We start from the raw sequence: 19339 nt of genomic DNA, 5'->3' as shown, positions 1-19339 counted from the left end.
CTATTAACTACACGACTGTTATGGGTATATAGACAATATCTATAGCTACACGATGGTTTTACAGTCTATAGACAATATACTATAACTACACAACTGTTTACGGTATATAGACAATATCTATAGCTACACGATCTGTTACAGGTTTATAGACAATATCTATAGCTACACGGACTGTTACGGTATATATAGGACAATATATAAAGCTACACGACCCTGTTAGAGGTGATTATCTACAATATCTATAGCTACACGGTTTACAATAGTATATTCGTATCTATAGAAATCTTGTAAGACTACTGTCCACAGTTGCCTAAATTGGGTGCTCGTACCATGTCCATCCCCTCCACTCCATTTCGTCAAAACTGGCTCCCTTCTTCCCTACACATGTTACAGCCACACTCGAGTACTCGGGGTCAAGGTCGTAAAATATCCTTGTCTGTCCCTTCTTTAGGGTTTTTTTCAGACTGTAAAATAACGAGATGCTTATGACTTCAGTTCTCATTGAAATAAGCATTCTCTATTATTATTATTGTATAAAGTAGCTACCCATAATGTAATAAAAGAGATGTTGGATCTAAAGCCAAAAAAAATTAATTGCTAGTTTCTCAGGCCACTTTTTTAAAAAGTCAGTGCGGGCGGCGGGAATATTTTTTATTTTTTATTTCTCTGAAAACAAATGCGGCAGATAACATTTTATTTTTTTCTCACTTGAAGGACATGAAAATCAATGAAAACACGTGTAGAAAATGTAAATTCTTACTCAGTCTTTAAGAACAGCTTTTAAATATCTCAATTGTCACTATATTTTAAGAAAACCAGTTGAAAATACATAATCCTGGGAGGAATCATTCCGTTTTTCTGAGCAATTATGTTGTCACATCAGGAAGCAATTTTTTACCAGTCAGAAGAGAATTGAAAGGCGGTGGGGAGGTGAATCTTGGTGTACGTCCGATCCAAGTTAACCGTACACCAGATCTCCGTTACGTACCACGGACATGAATGTTTATTACCAGGAATTACTTGACCAAATTCAATCAAGCACTTAAGACCTAAATGTTGGTAGTCAGGTTAGATTTGGTATTTCAAATTTTACTATCTTTTTTGTCAATTATAATCGCACATTTTTCTTTTTTTTCATAATAAATTTGCAATATTAAGTTTTTCAAGAAGGTTTGATTTCTTGTCACGCCGCTTATCTTAAAAGATCCGTGAATATTTCATTTAATTTCATGGTGGCATTAAACTTACCTATTTGTAATGGCCGCTTTTCAATAATGATTATGTTTGTTAATTTCTCGTAATCATTAATTACACTATATGATTAGTAAATTGCAAAGAATTTTAAAGGATTTCAGTGGATACTTATGCAAAAATCTTGCCTTTATCAATGGTATACTAGGCGGATGGCGTACTACATTGCAGGTCTCGAGACTTCCCAGAACACGTACCAACTGGGAGAGCTAAAGAGACTTCTATAGTACTACCATTACATCCAGTTTTACGCCTTATCGGCCCTGATACATTGATTAAATGGCAATATTTTGCAATATGTATCAACTGAAAATCTTGATTAAAATTCCTTTGCAATTTCATAACTCATTTGTGGTATAACTTGGATTACGAGGGAGGTAACTTTTGTGTGAGTTGGTGGGTGGTATATGTCGATGTGGCGGGGCCTGAGAAACTAAAGAATTAATTTTTTTTGGGGCCTAAAATAAATCTAAATTCTTAGTTATCAGTATCAAGGCAAGTTAACTAAGTTTTTGTTTTGACTGGCAGATTGAATGCTATTACTTTAAAAGATTTACTGTATTTGAACCAATAGAGGATAAAAATAATACAAGAGGCCAGAGGGCCTGTAAATCGCTCACCTGGTTTTGGTAATGCCAAGTAATGTTCTGAATACAGGGTCATTGTTTCTTTATCTAGAAGGAATTTTATATATTAAAATCCTCTAAATCCCTATTGGGCCCCACCCCTTGCCACCCGCCCCCAGGGGGGTCAGAGCCAAAATTTATACCAAGTTTCTGTTCCCCTTCTGTCCAAAGGATTGTTTATGGCCAAGATTTGGTCAGTCACCAATCAAACAAAAACTCTAGGTCTCAAGTTGTGATTTAATAGGAATTTACCTCTATTTTCCCCTATTGGGCCCCACCCATCCTGCCCCTCGGGGGGGACAGTGTCCAAAATGTTTTACAAGTTTCTGTTCCCCTTCCCCCAAAGATGTTTGTGGCCAAATTTGGTTACAATCCATGCAGGACCTCTATGACTAGTCTAGTGATTGCGCGGTTTTACACTCCCTATTTTCATCCCTTAAAAAAAAAAATATTTGGGCCCCATCCCCTACATCGCCCCTGGGGGGATCAGGAGCCTAAAATTTTATAATACAAGTTCTAATTCCCCTTCCACCAAAGGAATGTTTTGTGGCCAAATTTGGTTACATTTCAATGTCCAGACAGCTTTCTATGACTATAGTAAGATGATTAAAAGGATTTACCTCTATTTTCCCCTATTGGGTGGCCCCGCCCCTCCTGCACCCGTGAGTGGAGATCTAGAGCCAAAATTTATACAAGTATCTGTTCCCCTACCCCCTAAGGGTGTTTGTGGCCAATATTTGGTTACTAATTCATGTAGCAAACTCTATGCGTGATACACAATAGTATCTGATTTGTAATAGAGTTTAACCTTCTACATTCCAACCTATTGTGGCCCGACTGCCCTCCCTGACAACATCGCCCGCCGGTGTAAGAGCGCCAAATTTTATACAAGGTCTGCTCTTCCCCTCCCCCAAGGTATGTTTGTGCCAAATTTGGTTACATTCCATTCAGAAACTACTCATGACTCAGTATGAGACTTTAAAGATATTTATCTCTATTATCCCCTATTGGGCCCGCTCCCTTTCCTGCCCCGGGGGACCAGAGTCAAAATTTACACAAGTTGTACTGTTCCCCTTCCCCCAAGGAATGTTTTGTGGCAGAATTTGGTTACATTCATGTAGAAACTCTATTACAAGTTGCAATTTAAAGGATTTTTACCTCTATTTCACCTATTGGGCCCCGCCCCTCCTGCTCACCGGGGGACCAGAGTGCCAAAGAATTTATACAAGTTCTGTTCCCCTTCAACCAAAGGATGTTTGTGGCCAAATTTGGTTACATTCCATTCAGAGCTCTATGACTAAGAAGAGATTTTAAAGGATTTTACCTCTATTACCCCTATTGGGCCCAGACCCCTCATCTCTGCCCTGGGGGGACCAGAAAAGAAGCCCAATAATTTTATACAAAGTTTAATGTTCCCCTTCCCCCAAGGATGTTTGTGGCCAAATTTTGTCAACATTCCATTCAGAACTCTACGACCAAGTAGCAATTTAAAGGTATTTACCTCAATTTACCCTTTGGGGCCCCGCTCCCTCCTGCCCCGTGGGGGCTCAGTGCACAAAATTTATACACAGTTCTGTTCCCCTTCCCCCAAGGATGTTTTGTGGCCACAATTTGGTTACAATTCAATTCAAGGAACTCTATGACAAGTAGCGTACGATTATAAATAAGTGATTCACAACTCCTATTTCCGCCTTATTGGGCTCCCGCCCTCTTCCTGCCGCCCTGGTTGACCAGAGAACAAGAATTTATACAACGTTCTGTTTTCCCCTTCCCCCAAGGATGTTTGTGGCAGAATTTGGTTACAAATCATGCAGAAATCTCTAGGACAAGTTAATCGATTTAAAAAGGAATTTTACCACTCTATATCCCCTAATGGCCCCCGCGCCCCAGCTCCTGCCCCCAGGGGGACAGAGCCAAAATTTATACAAGTTCTCGTTTTCCCTGTCCCCCTCAAAGGATTTGTTTTGTGGCCAAATTTGGTTACATTCCATTCAGAGATCTATATGAGAAGTAGCGATTTACAGGATTTACCTCTATTACCTCTATTGGGCCATGCCCCTTCCTGCCCTGGGGGCAGTCACCAGAGCTCAAAATTTTCAAACAAAGTTCTGTTCCCCCTTCCCCCCAAGGATGTTTGTGGCCACAAATTTGCGTTAAAATTCCATTCAGGTAACTCTAGGACAAGTAGCGATTTAAACGGATTTACCTCTATTTTTTTTCCCCTATTGGGCCCCGCCCCTCCTGCCCCTGGGGGATCCAGAGCCAAAATTATACAAGTTCTGTTTCCCCTCACCGAAGGATGTTTGTGGCCAAATTTGGTTACAATCCATGCAGAACTTCCTATGACTAGTAGCGATTTAAAAAGAAATGTTGATGACGGGACATTGACACGACGGACGGTACGGACGACGACGGACGGACTCACGACTGCCGCAGCGCCATTGTACAATAACGCTCACTTAATTTACTGGCCCATTCTGGACAAGGAGAGCTAAAAAATAAGTTTAGATTTGTCTGGGTACTCAAAATTCATCTACTTAAATAACATAATAATATGTAGACATAGTAATAATCAGGTGAATATAATACCCACAGTTTCTAGATTGGAAATTATGCTTCCAGTGGTTATTTTTTATCTTGTGATTATGCCAGATAAAGGCCCATGGATGTTGTAGATAATGACCGTCATAAACTTGGTATATGTAAAATAATATCAAATAACATCGCTATGCCTGTTTGTCACTATCGTCCGCAATCTTACACAATTTGTTGGTTCTGAAAATCTCAATTGTGATAGATGAAGCCCTGTCCCCTTGTGCCTTGCGTAGTAGAGTTCATTCAATATTTGGTCTATGAAATCGATGCACAATCTCTATGAACAGTAAATGTGTTTACCTTAATTAGGTTGAATGTCTTTTCCCATAAAAAAATCATTTTATTCAGCCGTCCTCAGTGAGTTCACGTAGTTCATTTCTGTATTAACTGAACTAGACTTTGGCTCTGGTTACTGGGGTCAGGAGCGTAAATATTGTACCTGCATTAATCGTATTGATCAAAGATTTGTAATTAAAAGGTGAATCAATATTTAAAAATACTAAACAATAACGTTTGGAATTTGTCATTACTATGCTAAGTTATATGTTTCGAATACGAACAATCGAACGTACAAATAATAGGTTTAATGATATTAATTTGCTTCTCGGTTTATGTAAAAGAGATTAGGATTGAAGATAAATAGTCTCTCGTATAAGTATACTCCAAGATTAAGTTAAAGTTCAGCCCCATGAGAAATAAATGATAACTAGACATTGTTACCCAGCCCTCAATAAAAAGGCCTAATAGACATTATTACTTTGTAATTTGTAAGCAAATAAAGCAAATGAAATCCCCTACTAAAAACAGAAGGCCCAGAGGGAGCCAGTATTCGCTCACATGGTTTGTAATGCCAAGTCAATGCATTATAGTAATATTAAGATTACTTTGTTTATGTTCATCTGAAGATCATTATGGAATTATTTTTTACTCTAATTCCACCTTATGGGCCCCACCCCACTTCTTTCTCCTCCAGGGGAGGTACCAAAGCCTCAATTAATTTATAAAGAATTACTGTCTAACCCCAAGGATATTTCTGGCCAAAAATCAATGGTTTACCAATCCATTGCCAGAACACTCTAAGACAAGTTGATATTTTTTAGGATTTACCTCTATTTCCCCTATTGTGGGCCCACACGCCCTTACTTCTGCCCCGGGATAGGGTCAAATGCCATCAATTTATACAAGTTCTGTTCCCCTTCTTCCCAAAGGATGTTTCTGGCCAAATTTTGGTTACAATCCATGCAGCAAACTCTAGGACAAGAGTATGAATTTATAGGATTTAAAAACACTCCCTATTTCCCCAATTGGGCCCCATTCACTCCTGCCTGCCCAAATGGGGGATCAGAGCCAAAATTGTTCTATTTACAAAGTTCTGTTTATTTCCCACCATACCTACACCACACAAGGATGTTTCTGGACCAAAAATTTGGTTTTCAATCACTTGCTGGAATCATCTAGGACAAGTTGAGATATTTTATAGGAATTTACCTCTATTAACACTATTGCGAGCCCCCACACCCGCCCCCCCCTACTGCCCCTAGCAATGGGTCTCAGAGGCCTACAAATTTAATATAAAGTTCTGTATCCACTTCCCCCAAGGATTGGTTAATGGACAATTTTGGTTTAAAGCTCCTATCTGAAGAAAATCTAGGACAAGTAACGATTTATAGGTTGTACCTCTATTACCACTATTGGGGCCACAACCCCTCCCGCACACCTCCTGCCCATGGGAAGGTCAGAGCAGAAAAAGTTTATACAAGTTACTCGTTCACCTTCCACACAATGGTTGTTTACTAGAGCCACAATGTGGTAAAAAGCCAGGCCAGAAGCTCTAGGATCACGTAGCTGATTTATAGGGATTTACTCTCTTTACCCCTATTGGGGCCCCCGCCCTCCTCATGCCCAAGGGGGGTCAGAGCCAAAATTTATACAAGTTCTGATTCCCCTCCCCCAAGGATGTTTTATGGCCAAAATTTGGTTACAATCATGCTGAACTCTAGGGAAAGTAGCGGGTTTATAGGATTTACCTCTATTACCCCTTTTGGGGCCCACCGCCCATCTTGCCCCCTGGGGGTCAGAGCTCCAAAATTTATACAAGTTCTGTGGTCCCCTTCCCCCACAGGAATGTTTTCTGGCCACTAATTTGGTTATCAATCCATGTTACAGAAATTCCTAGGACAAGTAGCGGTTTATAGGATTTACCTCTATTACCCCTATTGGGCGCCCCAGCCCAATCTTGCCCCCTGGGGGTCAGAGCCAAAATTTATACAAGTTTTTCTGTTCCCCTTCCCCCAAGGATGTTTGACTGGCCAAGGTTAGCAGAATTCTAGGACAAGTAGCGATTTATAAGGAGTTTACCTCTATATTACTATTGGGCCCTGCTCCTCCCTGCCCCCAGGGGGTCAGAGCCAAAATTTTATTAAAAGTTCTGTTCCCCTTCCCCCAAGGATGTTTCTTTAAGTATATCCAGATTAAGTTAAACGTACAGCCATGAGAAATAAAAGATATCTACATTGTACTCTGCCTAAAGCCTAATAGACAAATAACTTTGTATTGTAGCAATAAAGCAACTGAATCCCTCCTAAAAAAAAATTAAATTAAAAAAATTCTTGACAGACCTAAGCATCCAGGGTGGTTAAAAAATTGGAGCAAATAGGGGTTGCTTAATAGAAAAAAATTTGGACTAGGCTTGGAAAAGGGAGAGGGGCGCTTATAGGGACAGGGCTGCTTATTGGGTCAAATACAGTAGGGCTCAGTTTCATCAGGTCAAATACAGTAGGGCTCAGTTTCATCAGGTAGATGCTTGTCCCTAGAAAACTGTAAAAATGACATAACGATTGTGAAATATTGTTCTAACGGAAAATATGAAGACACAGTTCTTACAATAATGTTGTTGATATACATAATGTACATACACCTCATATCATCATGCAAAAAAAATGATTTTATATTTAACAAAACTGTGATTTGAATTCCAATATTTAATTTTTTTTTTTAGCAAGTACAAATTTAGGGCACTTGCTATTTTAAGCAAGTGACAAAAAATGTAAAATTTGAGCCCTGATTTAATACATACATCTGAAGGTGATGTGTGATCTTTTGTTTGGTTCGATCATCAAAGTTCTGGGTTGATTTTGTGAAGGATGGCAGACCATTTTCTTCTTCAGATTCAAACAGTCCTAACACAAGGCCTTTATTCTGCCAAAAAAAAGGATATATATATAGATGTAGTTATCATTGTTAAATCATGCTTGCTGTGTACATGTATGTTGTTGAATAGTTAATTAAGGAATGATAAAGAATATTGAAGAGTTTATATCAATTTCAGAAATTATTGAGCTAATAAATTAGTTATTTTTAAACACTAGAGCTCCCCTAACTAGCATTCTAGGATACAGTGTATGTATATAATTCTACTCAGATAGATCATACATATGATATTTATCCTGCAACTGTCCCACATACTGACCGATAACTACTGCCGGATAAACTCGTGCTTTATCCGTCAATATGAAATGCTTTATCCGTCAATACGATCATGTGAATTTGTTCCATATCTGATCACGGAACTTTTTTCTAACTTGACCCAGAACTTGAACCTTCCGGTGAATGAAACGTCATATAGTCCCGCTAAAACGTGACGTCACATTCACCGGAATGACGTCATTTTTACGATATCGAAAATCTTGTATGGCGGTAGCGTCTTTTTCTTGGCTCGTGGCAAAGGTGTGTATTGTAAAGTAATTTTTTAACGGGTATTTATTGCTTTTTTTTCAGTATTTTCATATTGTTCCAGTGATATATCACACTGAATAGAATTACGGATGCTGTTTGTGAATGCGCTTATTTATTTCCCACACCAGTAAAAAGGAGTACACTCTCATTTGGTTTAGTGAATGAATCTTTACCTCTGCATCAAACAAGCGTCTTGCTTCAAGCGAAACCAAGCAAATAACTGTCCATTTGCTTTCGTTTTGAATGCCATAATGGTTGCAGGATAAACAGAATACACAGTTAGTATCTTACAATACAAGGTTTATTTTGGTGCTCGACACAGAAAGCCGAGATGACGAGGCTTTGCCGAGTCATCTCGGATTTCCTAAGTTTCGCACCAAAATAAACCTTGTATTGTAAGATTCTAACCATGTATTCTCTATATATCTACATTGACTATGAAGCCACTTTATTGACAGGCAAAGGGACCTCTGTTTTATCGTTATTTTGCCTTGGCTAACTACTTTTAAGTGTTTTCTTTTCAACATGATATTTTTGCATCAATGGGAATACAAAGTTTAAACATTATATCATAGTTTGATGTGATCATGCAGTTTTCCTGACTGATGTTATTTAATGGGATATCTGAAAGCATGAATATAAGCAATTTTACCTGGGTTTTTTCTCGAGAATCTGACATTCAAAACCGAATGAGTATTTTGTTTTATTAATCTATAAGTTAAGATATTATTCTTTCTATCTAAAATCGTACTCAAACCATCTAAAAAATTACTGAACTTTTACAACATATCACAGTTATTCTTTTGTTTTCAACTAGATTCCTTCTATTTAAGAATTTATCTAAAAAACCCTAAGCAGTAAGCACATACAGAAGTACATCTGTCGATGGAAAAAATGGAGGAGTTGCCAATCTCTATGTATCTATGTTTCTTATTCAGGACTTTTTCAGCATGATTTTGGGCCAATTTTCGGCCCCATTCTCGTTTAGTAACCAACAAAACTTTTTATTTTTCATATTTTATTGATATAATTAATCAAATCACAAAAATATAAAATATATCCACAGCGACGACTAGCATAAGACATAAGAAGCGGATACGTGTTTGACCTAGGCTATGTTACTTTATTTTTTTTGAGCACACGCATCTTTAATCTACAATTGTAATTGAAAGTTACCTCCCTTTACCTTGGTTTGAAGTTCATTCAAAGTGAAACTAGCTTGGCCTATTCTATTCATACATATTTACCTGTAGAATGTTATCAATATACGATACTATTATACCGTTAATATCTATCACAACACAATCATATAGGCCTACCTAAAATTCGAATATTTGTTTTGAATCGATTCTAAACCATGTTGTGTTTTCAAAGTGCAGTGTCCTTGCACGATAAGTAAATTTCCATAAACCGGAGAAAAAAGCCAAAGGTCCATCGGTTCGGAAAAGTTAAAAAGAATTATTATTACCCTTGATGCACTCGTTGATATACACGCAGCATTGGTGTCTTTCAGTCCTCTCCAAAGCCGTAATAGTCCATGTTTACTCGCTCGCGTGTGTCGCAAGGACGCCGCCATCTTGGATTGTACACAAATTAAAGATGCTCTCCCCCAAATCAAGGACGTATATGAATCCTTATAAATCCTTGCCCAAATATTCTATCATTTTGTCATAAAATTCATATTCAAAACATATAATGGTACATAGTACGTACAATAGCTTTTGCTGAATATATTACATACATTTTTTACTTGAATAACACCGAGTTAAAAAATAGGTATGATGTAAATTCCTGCAATTCTCCGCGGTCAATCTCTGCAAGGTGGCCGTACTCATAATATTAATATTGTTGAATAAATGTTCACAATTCATGTTTTTTGACATGAAACTATTTATTTACATTTTATGGATTAACAAAGACAAACTACAACATGTTCTCCAGTTACATGAGCTTGAAATATTTATATGGTTCAATACTTTTATCCTGCATTTAGGTAACATGTTTGATACTGGGAAGCGTGATAACGACGGCAATCCAATAAGAAAGCCCGACAGTGTTCTTTAATTTCATATAACCGCCACATGGGTGCAGTTGATCGTTGCGACCAAATGGTTGCATACGGTGGCTTCTAGCTGCAATATTGTAGCTCAAAAGACTTTTTGACAAAAAATGGGCCGAAAGGTATAGTAGGCCGGGTACGTGTATTCGTTCTAGGTGGCTTCGACAGGAGAACGTTGAAATGGTTGAAAAGGGTGTTTTTCCATTTGATTGGTCTTGCAGTGCTGAATTCATACCTGCTGTACAAATACAGAGCCCGTCAACTAGAACGAATAATCATACCCTGCCTCCACCCCTGTCAGAAATCTTCCGTCCGTCGTTAGAGCTACGTCATCGCAGCTACCCGTCAACCTGTGCAACAAAGGGTATTCAGGAGGGAGCTAGCGGGCCAAATGATTGAGGCTGCTGATATTCCACCAACAGGACAGAAAGGAAGAAAGGCCAAGTCAGTAGAGAACCTTCAGAGGTTATCAGGGAGACATTTTATTACTCATTTGCCATCAACAAGTAAGAGAAGTCATGGACGAAGACAATGTGTTGTGTGTGGACCAGGTGAAGCAGACATATTCAGATCTTCAAATCCAGGCATCCCTCTCCCTAAAAGAACAGGGCGTGAAACTTCCTATCAGTGCCAGCAGTGCCATCTTCCAATGTGTATCGAGCCATGTTTTCAGTTGTACCACACTAAGTCAGATTATATCTTGGCCTATAAACGCCAAAAATCTGCACAGCCGAACACAGAAGAATAATTCATTAGAAGTTTCATCAGTGTATATATGTTTCACCAAATGTTTCTTTACATTATATTGCACAATTGATTAATTAGACTTAAAGTCCGGGGATTTTGTTACATATTGTTTTACGGAATTGGGGAACCTCTAGGATACCAAGATTACTTTCAGCAGGTATGTCTTTTGAGCGGAATGAATGAATATCTGATGCCTTGAATTTTCAGCATACAGAGTTATCTCCCCTACTTCATTATATACATGCTGGGAACTTGGCCTGAATACCAAGATAAATTGTCCAATACATCACTATACCTACATGTCACTCTTTTCACCAATGGATATAATAATCATTCAAATTCAGAATGATTTTGCAAATTATGTTAAAAACTAAGACAGTTTTATATATGGAAATTATGACACACAATTTGAGAGTAACCATAACACATACTGCTTACTAAATGTAAGAAAATATTAAGTTTTATGCAAATGTCGGTCATAAAATGACTTTTAGGACTTGGATCATATTCCTTAGAACATTTAAACATGAAAAAAAAAAAGATTTTTGAAAAAAAAAAAATCAAACAATTCAGCACTGGGGGTATCTCTATACAGAACAGTTCAGCACCACTAGGGTTAATTCCATACTGGTCACAGTTGACCCATTCTAAAATTAGTAATGTCATTTTATACAGACTTCTTTGTTACATTCACCACTTTGAAGATAAGCCTATTACATATATATATATATGTTTTGGTAACGACCAAATGTTATAAAGTTTAATGAACTTATGAATTCTACTTGCATGAAAACACTGAAGAAATTGTGTACTTTTATTAGGATAATTAACAACATTATTTATTCTCCTTAGCTCATATTATTCATATAAACAACTACTGTATACCTTTTTCGAATACTAATGATTGTATATAATATTGTGTTTTCTCTGTGCGTTCATAATGAAAAAGAGAAATAAAATGAATTTGAATTTTTGAACTCGGGTAACTTTTCAACCAGGGAATTTTTATACTCATACCTATAACAAGATACATCATAAGATATACTGCAGTTTTGTTAATTAAGTTCAAGCACTCACTAACATATTTTATATTATTTATTATACAATAATACTTATTAAAGTGTCACACATATTTAACAATAGTAATTGATGAATTAAAATATCCTAGCACTCATGTAATTAAATGTAATCCAAAATAATCATATAATAATTAGACATTATAAAAGTGTCGCATATATTTTAAAACGGTAAGTAATTTACCATTAGAGCATGCTCTTATGCAAAATAGTTCCTGCCAATTTAAGCAAGGTGCAGCAGCTGTGATGCTGATCATGAGTCAGCATATATGTCATCAAGTCAACTGTTCCATTCTGGTATCCCAAATAATGGCTGTATATTCTAAAATTGGTCTGATATAGGAGAGATATAAAGTTCTTGGTGAATTTCTATTTAGTTTATGTTCGTAATAATTAAGTTCTGTCTTGATGAACCTTTATCACAAATATTAAAGATGTGATCCTACCATGATCCTTTTTGTTAAATGTTAAACCTAAGTGTCTATGAAATTCATCTTGTGATATTTGGTAGTTATTAAAAGTGAGTGGTGGGTGGAGATCTGAATGTTTTCTGGTAGATGTTAAGGATATTGTTTTATTTGAATTAAAAAGAATTAGCCATTGATTGATCAGCCCTTGAAGAAATTGATGATAGATATAGATCATCATTCAAGAATTATGCATGTGTTACTGTCAGTAAAATGTCATCATCATTATCAATACAGAGATGTGTCATCAGCAAATAATTTTATTTAAGATATTACATTTATCTGTTAAGACATTTTTATAAACAATAGGAAAAGAAAAGACCAAGTACTGAACCTTGCGGTACACCATGAGCCTAAATGTACGATGGCCCGTTTGAGCCTGTCAAATTACAACTACGTTATTGAATAAGTTGTACATTTATAAATTGACAAAGTGTACATGACCATTTACTCTTAAGTAGTTGTACATTTATAAATTGACAAAGCATTTCTTCAAAATCTTCCGTCTTTAAAGCAAGTTATAAAACGTTGTGAAATTCAATTAACTTTACCAATGCGTATTGTGTTCGTTTGAGAAAACGCGATAAGACAAGTATTTGTTGACGAAAAATGGTTTCTTTATTCCCGGTATCATTAATGCGTCCTCGTCGTGGTGTTCAGTAGTGTAAAAGCAACACGTCACGAGAATCCTTCTCATCTTATACAATTCATGTCTAATCCTGTACATGTTTAAAATTATTCAATATGTATTAGGTAGTCTGTACTTTGTGTCTTGACAAGCCGCAAGGCTATGAATGTGAAATACAACAACGTTGATATTGAATCGAAAAACACCACCCTCTAGACTCACGAGATGTAAGGGGTTTCCATGGAAGTTTCAACGAATGCACATATCCAATCTTCATCGAGATATTAGTATGTCCTAACATTATCTTGACAGTAAGACAATAGCAAATACCCGATATAGTCCACCGAATAGCAAATTGTCCGCGGCCAGGTAATTACAGGTGAGTTCGATGAATGGCGTTGGGTACAGGTAAACATCATCCTGGCCCAGGTATTACAGGGGTCTTTCCCGAACACCAACTCTGGGTAGGGTGGGGTGTTTTCATAGGGGTTTAGGTGTGTTGATAGGGAGTTATAGTATATCTCAGAATTGTTCTCGGTGCAAGATCACAGGTAAATCTCAGGTAAATCAACTCACCTGGTAGGTGATCAGCAAATCAGTGTATGTACAGTCAAGGATTTATACGTCCTTGAGGAGAGTGATTGTATACAATAAAACACAAACATTAGCACACAATTATTATCAGGGGCGTAGGAAGCGGGGGGGGGGGGGGGGGGGGGGGGGGGGGGGGGGGGGGCAACGCCCCCCCCCCCTGCCCCCCCCCCCCGTTCCCCAGGACGGGGGGGCAAACATGTCTTTTTGCCCCCCCATTTTCGCCGACTGAAATTTTCTAAAAATGCTTATTTGAAAGAAAAAAGGGTCCTCCTACACATTTTTCGTAGTTCATTCTAGAAAATTTTCTATTCTACACTAGTAGACGTAAATCAGAACTGTTACGATCGCTTGCAACACAGTGTAATATTCGGGCTGCAAACCTCGATAAGGATACAACAGGATATGGATATACATTTTCGCCATGCAGAACTGTCCTAGATTATATATTCGTGAAGAAAAGCTCAAAAGCGGTGAAAAACGTCAGCGTATTCTCTACAGCTGATACAGATATTGCGTCTGACCACCTACCTATCGCTTGTGACATTATTGTAGAGAACAATATTCATACTGAATCCGACGGTATAGACCGTGGACGGTTTCGGACAGCGTGGTACAAAGCTTCACCGGAACAACTAATAGCTTATCAACTAGACTTGCATAATAGAACTACGCTGCTTGAAAACATGGAAATTAACTCAAATTATGAAATCGAAATGTTTACTGAAATACTCACCCTCTCCATGGTCATGGCAGCGAGAGATACTATTCCGGAAAAGGGGTACAAAAGTTATCAAAAGCCTTATTGGGATGAAAATGTGAAAAATGCACACGCGATAGCAAGGCATAAACGTAATACATGGATCAACCACGGAAGGCCTAGAGGGCGATCGTACCCGTCATATGTACAATACAAAGAAGCTAAAGCTAACTTCCGGAAGCAACACGAAACCGCCTTTAACAATTATATTGACAAATGTGACCGAGAACTTGAAGAATCGGCAGAATACGATATTCGAGAATTTTGGAAGCTGATTTCTAGAAAGAAAAACAGGAAATCGCAAGTATGCAACAAATTGACGATTGATCAGTATGTTTGTAATAAACCAAAGGCTGTCGCGAATGGTTTTGCGGAATACTTTGAGCATATATATACTGACAAGGGATTTTTTACAGATCGATATTTTAACGGTCAAATGAAAGAACACCCAATAGCTGTCCCGTCATTCTCTTTTCGTGAAATAGAAGCTGCGATTCGAAAATTGAAATTATCAAAAGCACCCGGCGTCGATGAAGTGAATAACGAACATCTTCGATATGGAGGGAGACAAACCATTCTTATGATTATGAAGTTGTTCAACGCAATAAAGTCTCAAGGATACGTACCGAAGACATGGAGGATGGGCCTGACCATACCAATTTATAAAAGGAACAATAAGCCTCGTGACAGCCCGGATAGCTACAGGCCGGTCTCCCTACTTCCGGTCTTGTATAAACTGCTAGAAAAAGTGATATACGAGCGATTATTAACGCAGTGTGAAATGTCGAATACGCCTTTTCCGCAGCGACAACAACAAGGATTTCAACGCCGTCTGGGATGTATCACAACGTCATTTAGCGTTCAAGAAACAATTCTCGCTAATCTGGAACAAAACAGTAAAACGTACGCGGCATTTCTAGACACGAAAAAGGCATTTGATTCAGTGTGGCATGGAGCTCTAATGTACAAGCTAAAGCGTATGGGCATAACGGGATCTCTATTTAACGTTATCAATTCCGCTTATACAGATATCAAAAGTTGTGTATGTGTAAATCAAGTACGCTCATATTGGTACAACGTGCGCTCGGGAGTCCGGCAAGGTGGGGTACTCTCCGGATTTTTGTACCTAACCTTTATCAATGACCTATTACAACAACTAGAAGAACTGAAATGTGGTGCTATGATCTACGATATCAATTGTGGCAATCCAACCCTTGCTGATGACATGACACTCATTGCAACAAGCCCAAAGGCTCTCCAAGATATGTTAAATGTGGCATCAGATTACGCTCAACGCTGGAGATATCAGTATAATTATAGTAAATGCTCAGTTGTTGTCTTCAATCAGAAACGAGATAAACCACATCAGATACAATGGTGGATGGGTGACGAGCTGATACCGACACGGGATGTTCAGGAGCATCTGGGAATTCCGCTTGACTCGAAACTGCGATCTACAACTAAAATCGAAAAGTCCTGTAGGAAAGGGAGAAATGCGCTGAACGCCTTTTCCGGAATAGGTAATGATCTCACAACGATTAATCCATCTACAGTGACAAAATTATACAAATCAGTAGTTTTACCTAGCGCCTTATATGGTTTCGAACTTTGGAATAACATGTTCAATATGGATTACGTACAAATAGCCCAATTTCAACATTATGTAGCCAAACGGATACTTGGTCTTAAAAAGCAAACCCGTTCAGACATGGTAGAAAGTCTCATCGGAACACATCGAATGTCGGCCGAAATTGATAAAAGAAAACTAATGTTTTTTGGTGTGCTAGTTTCACTTCCGCCAACGTCACAGGCAAAGCAAATATTCATTCGACGCGTTCAGTACAGCATTAGTGATGTCGATCAGCGTTTTAGGCACAGCGGATTTATACCGGATGTGATAACATTATTTGGTAAATACAATCTGTTAGAATTTCTTTCTACGTACATAAACTATGGATATTTCCCGAACAAAACAAAGTGGAACTCCATTGTTAAAGACATTGTCTCAACCTATGAGAACACAGAACTTCAACTTCGATTAAGCAGGGATAAAGACTTTGTAAGGTTTAAATACGTACACAACACATACAAAAAACATTATGTTCTGCTAAATACAATCAGAACAGCCGAACACTTGAATTTCGTGAGACATGTTATGAAAATACTGGTGTGTGTTCCATATACAGAAATTATATTGTGATAAGAGTGTGTGTATCGTGTGGCGAATTATATCGGGATGCTGTGCTGCATCTAGTGACGCAATGTTGGGCCACTCAGCTATTCAGAGATGCCTACTTTGGTGTTTTGCAGGACACTTGTTACGAACTCGCTGCATGCCTCTCAGGCTTGAATGAAGAACAGATGTTGCATATATTGCTGGGTGGGACGCCTCGGATTTATGGGCGCCTGGGTATTCCAGAGGAACGAATACATGAACTCCTGGTGCTGGGAATGCGCTTTCTGTGCCATTGTATCCCACTGAAAACTGACTTTGATATTTTATATCACCGCAATATGCCTATCTAAATAGTGTTACTCATGACTAGGGAGTTTAATAATTAATATTTAGAAGGTTATATTACTATATAATGATTTGATCTATTTATGGTCTATACAATAATGTACTTTAACTAATGTCATATTCAATATCTTGAATGATTCGAGTTATATATTAGCTATACTGTCTTTCTATTGATGATTATGTAAAATTATTCTTGTGTTATGAATCAACAACATGATAGAGTCTCTATGCTATTGTAGTCAGCTTGATACCATACATCAAGAAAGTATATATATAAATTACTAGTAATTAATAATATTATCTTGATAAAACCTGATATTTAATACTAGAATCATCATAATATAAATATACAATTGAACATGTATTAATTACTATAGTTTCAAATGCATATATTTACCTTGTATTTAATCTTTGTATCTCAGTTTTGAGGAATAAAAGAAATGATGATGATGATGTATGTCCTAACATGATTGACAGTAAGACAATAGCAAATACCCGATATAGTCCACCGAATAGCAAATTGTCCGCGGCCAGGTAATTACAGGTGAGTTCGATGAATGGCGTTGGGTACAGGTAAACATCATCCTGGCCCAGGTATTACAGGGGTCTTTCCCGAACACCAACTCTGGGTGGGGAGGGTGGGGTGTTTTCATAGGGGTTTAGGTGTGTTGATAGGGAGTTATAGTATATCTCAGAATTGTTCTCGGTGCAAGATCACAGGTAAATCTTATAGTATATCTCAGAATTGTTCTCGGTGCAAGATCACAGGTAAATCTCAGGTAAATCAACTCACCTGGTAGGTGATCAGCAAATCAGTGTATGTACAGTCAAGGATTTATACGTCCTTGAGGAGAGTGATTGTATACAATAAAACACAAACATTAGCACACAATTATTATCAGGGGCGTAGGAAGCGGGGGGGCAGGGGGGGCAACTGCCCCCCCCCCCCGTTCCCCAGGACGGGGGGGCAAACATGTCTTTTTGCCCCCCCCATTTTCGCCGACTGAAATTTTCTAAAAATGCTTATTTGAAAGAAAAAAGGGTCCTCCTACACATTTTTCGTACTTCATTCTAGAAAATTTTCCGCTGCGCGGCGCATTTCCTAAAACGTTCAAGCACATAATGTCAAACCTTAAATAGTAAAAATTCAATACACACAAACTTGACTAAAAATGTCCATCAAGGGATTCTATGTGCTATTTAAAAAAAATGTCTCTTAAAAGATCAATTTGTTTATATGTCATAGCGAGACAATTAATTCATTTTTTTATGTTACACAACAATGTGCCGATGGTGTGAAGACGGTATATTCAGATCGAGTAGGGTTGCATAATGTTATGACGACACAATTATCATTTCTAAATGCAGGTAGCTTTAAATCGAAAAAATACCATGTTAAGAACGCTTTATACTCATTAAACTTTATCGTAAAACTCATCTCAGCCATTCTAAATCGTAATTTTTTTCCCGGGGGAGACCCCCGGACCCCCCTAACACCAAATTCTCACGCCTTTGGGCGATCGCAAATTCATCAAAATGCATCGTAAAAATCATCTAAGCCATTCTAAATCGTAATTTTTTTCCCCGGGGGAGACCCCCGGACCCCCCTAACACCAAATTCTCACGCCTTTGGGCGCTCGCAAATTCATCAAAATGCATCGTAAAACTCATCTCAGCCATTCTAAATCGTATTTTTTCCCCGGGGGAGACCCCCGGACCCCCAAACACCAAAATCTTGCGCTGTCGGGCTATCGCAAAATCATCAAAATACATAAAACTCATCCCGGGGGTCACCCTCAGATCCCTAATAAAACACCAAAATCTCGCGCCTTCGACGCTCACACGCTAATTCGGCCAATTTGCGTATTTGTTAATTTCCTTTTAGCGACCCCACTGTCTATAAATGTGAACAAGGATTAAATTTAGTGATATATGAAAAATGTACATAAAGCATATATTATATGGTTGGGAGTTGAATTAATCTCCTCCTGTAGGTGTGGCGTTTTTTTTTTTTTTTTTTTTACAAAATATTGAGGACCTTTGCCCCCCCATGACGTTTCATCTAGCACACAATTATTATACATCATATACTATGCAGTTACGGTGTATAAAAGGATTTGTGCAGTCAAAAATGATAATTTCAGTTTATGCTGGAAATGGCTTAATTAGCACATGTAGAAACCTCTCCGTGCCGCGCGCGATCGGAATAACCTGTAAGGCGTCGATATCGAGGTCCAAAATTCTGACCGCCCGATTATGCATCATCATTACCCCTCAAAAGGA

The 19339-nt window shown here is 38.1% G+C and overlaps 1 protein-coding gene and 1 pseudogene across 1 annotated transcript; one reads left to right on the top strand and one right to left on the bottom strand.

The window, feature by feature from the left end:
- Positions 1 to 310: 310 nt before the first annotated feature.
- On the bottom strand, positions 311 to 9835 carry LOC138335681 (cytosol aminopeptidase-like). Its single transcript, XM_069284842.1, has 3 exons — positions 9676 to 9835; positions 7549 to 7670; positions 311 to 464 (listed from the first exon to the last, which is right to left on the bottom strand). The coding sequence occupies exons 1-3, from the start codon at positions 9781 to 9783 to the stop codon at positions 311 to 313; spliced, it is 384 nt and encodes a 127-aa protein (XP_069140943.1). The 5' UTR covers positions 9784 to 9835.
- A 370-nt stretch (positions 9836 to 10205) lies between these two features.
- Positions 10206 to 11531, top strand: LOC138334324 (piggyBac transposable element-derived protein 4-like; annotated as a pseudogene).
- Positions 11532 to 19339: the final 7808 nt, after the last annotated feature.

The sequence above is a fragment of the Argopecten irradians genome, chromosome 11, assembly GCF_041381155.1.
Source record: "Argopecten irradians isolate NY chromosome 11, Ai_NY, whole genome shotgun sequence".
Classification (NCBI taxonomy): Eukaryota; Metazoa; Mollusca; class Bivalvia; order Pectinida; family Pectinidae; genus Argopecten; species Argopecten irradians.
This window is presented reverse-complemented; position numbering and strand designations above follow the sequence as displayed.

Excerpts from the sequence above, each read along its gene's own strand:
- LOC138335681 (XM_069284842.1), bottom strand. The coding sequence starts at position 9,783 with ATGGCGGCGTCCTTGCGACACACGCGAGCGAGTAAACATGGACTATTA. Across the intron at positions 7,671-9,675 it reads TATCAACGAGTGCATCAAGG|AATAAAGGCCTTGTGTTAGG; the intron begins GTAATAATAATT and ends TTTTTTTGGCAG. Across the intron at positions 465-7,548 it reads ATCACACATCACCTTCAGAT|TCTGAAAAAAACCCTAAAGA; the intron begins GTATGTATTAAA and ends GTTATTTTACAG.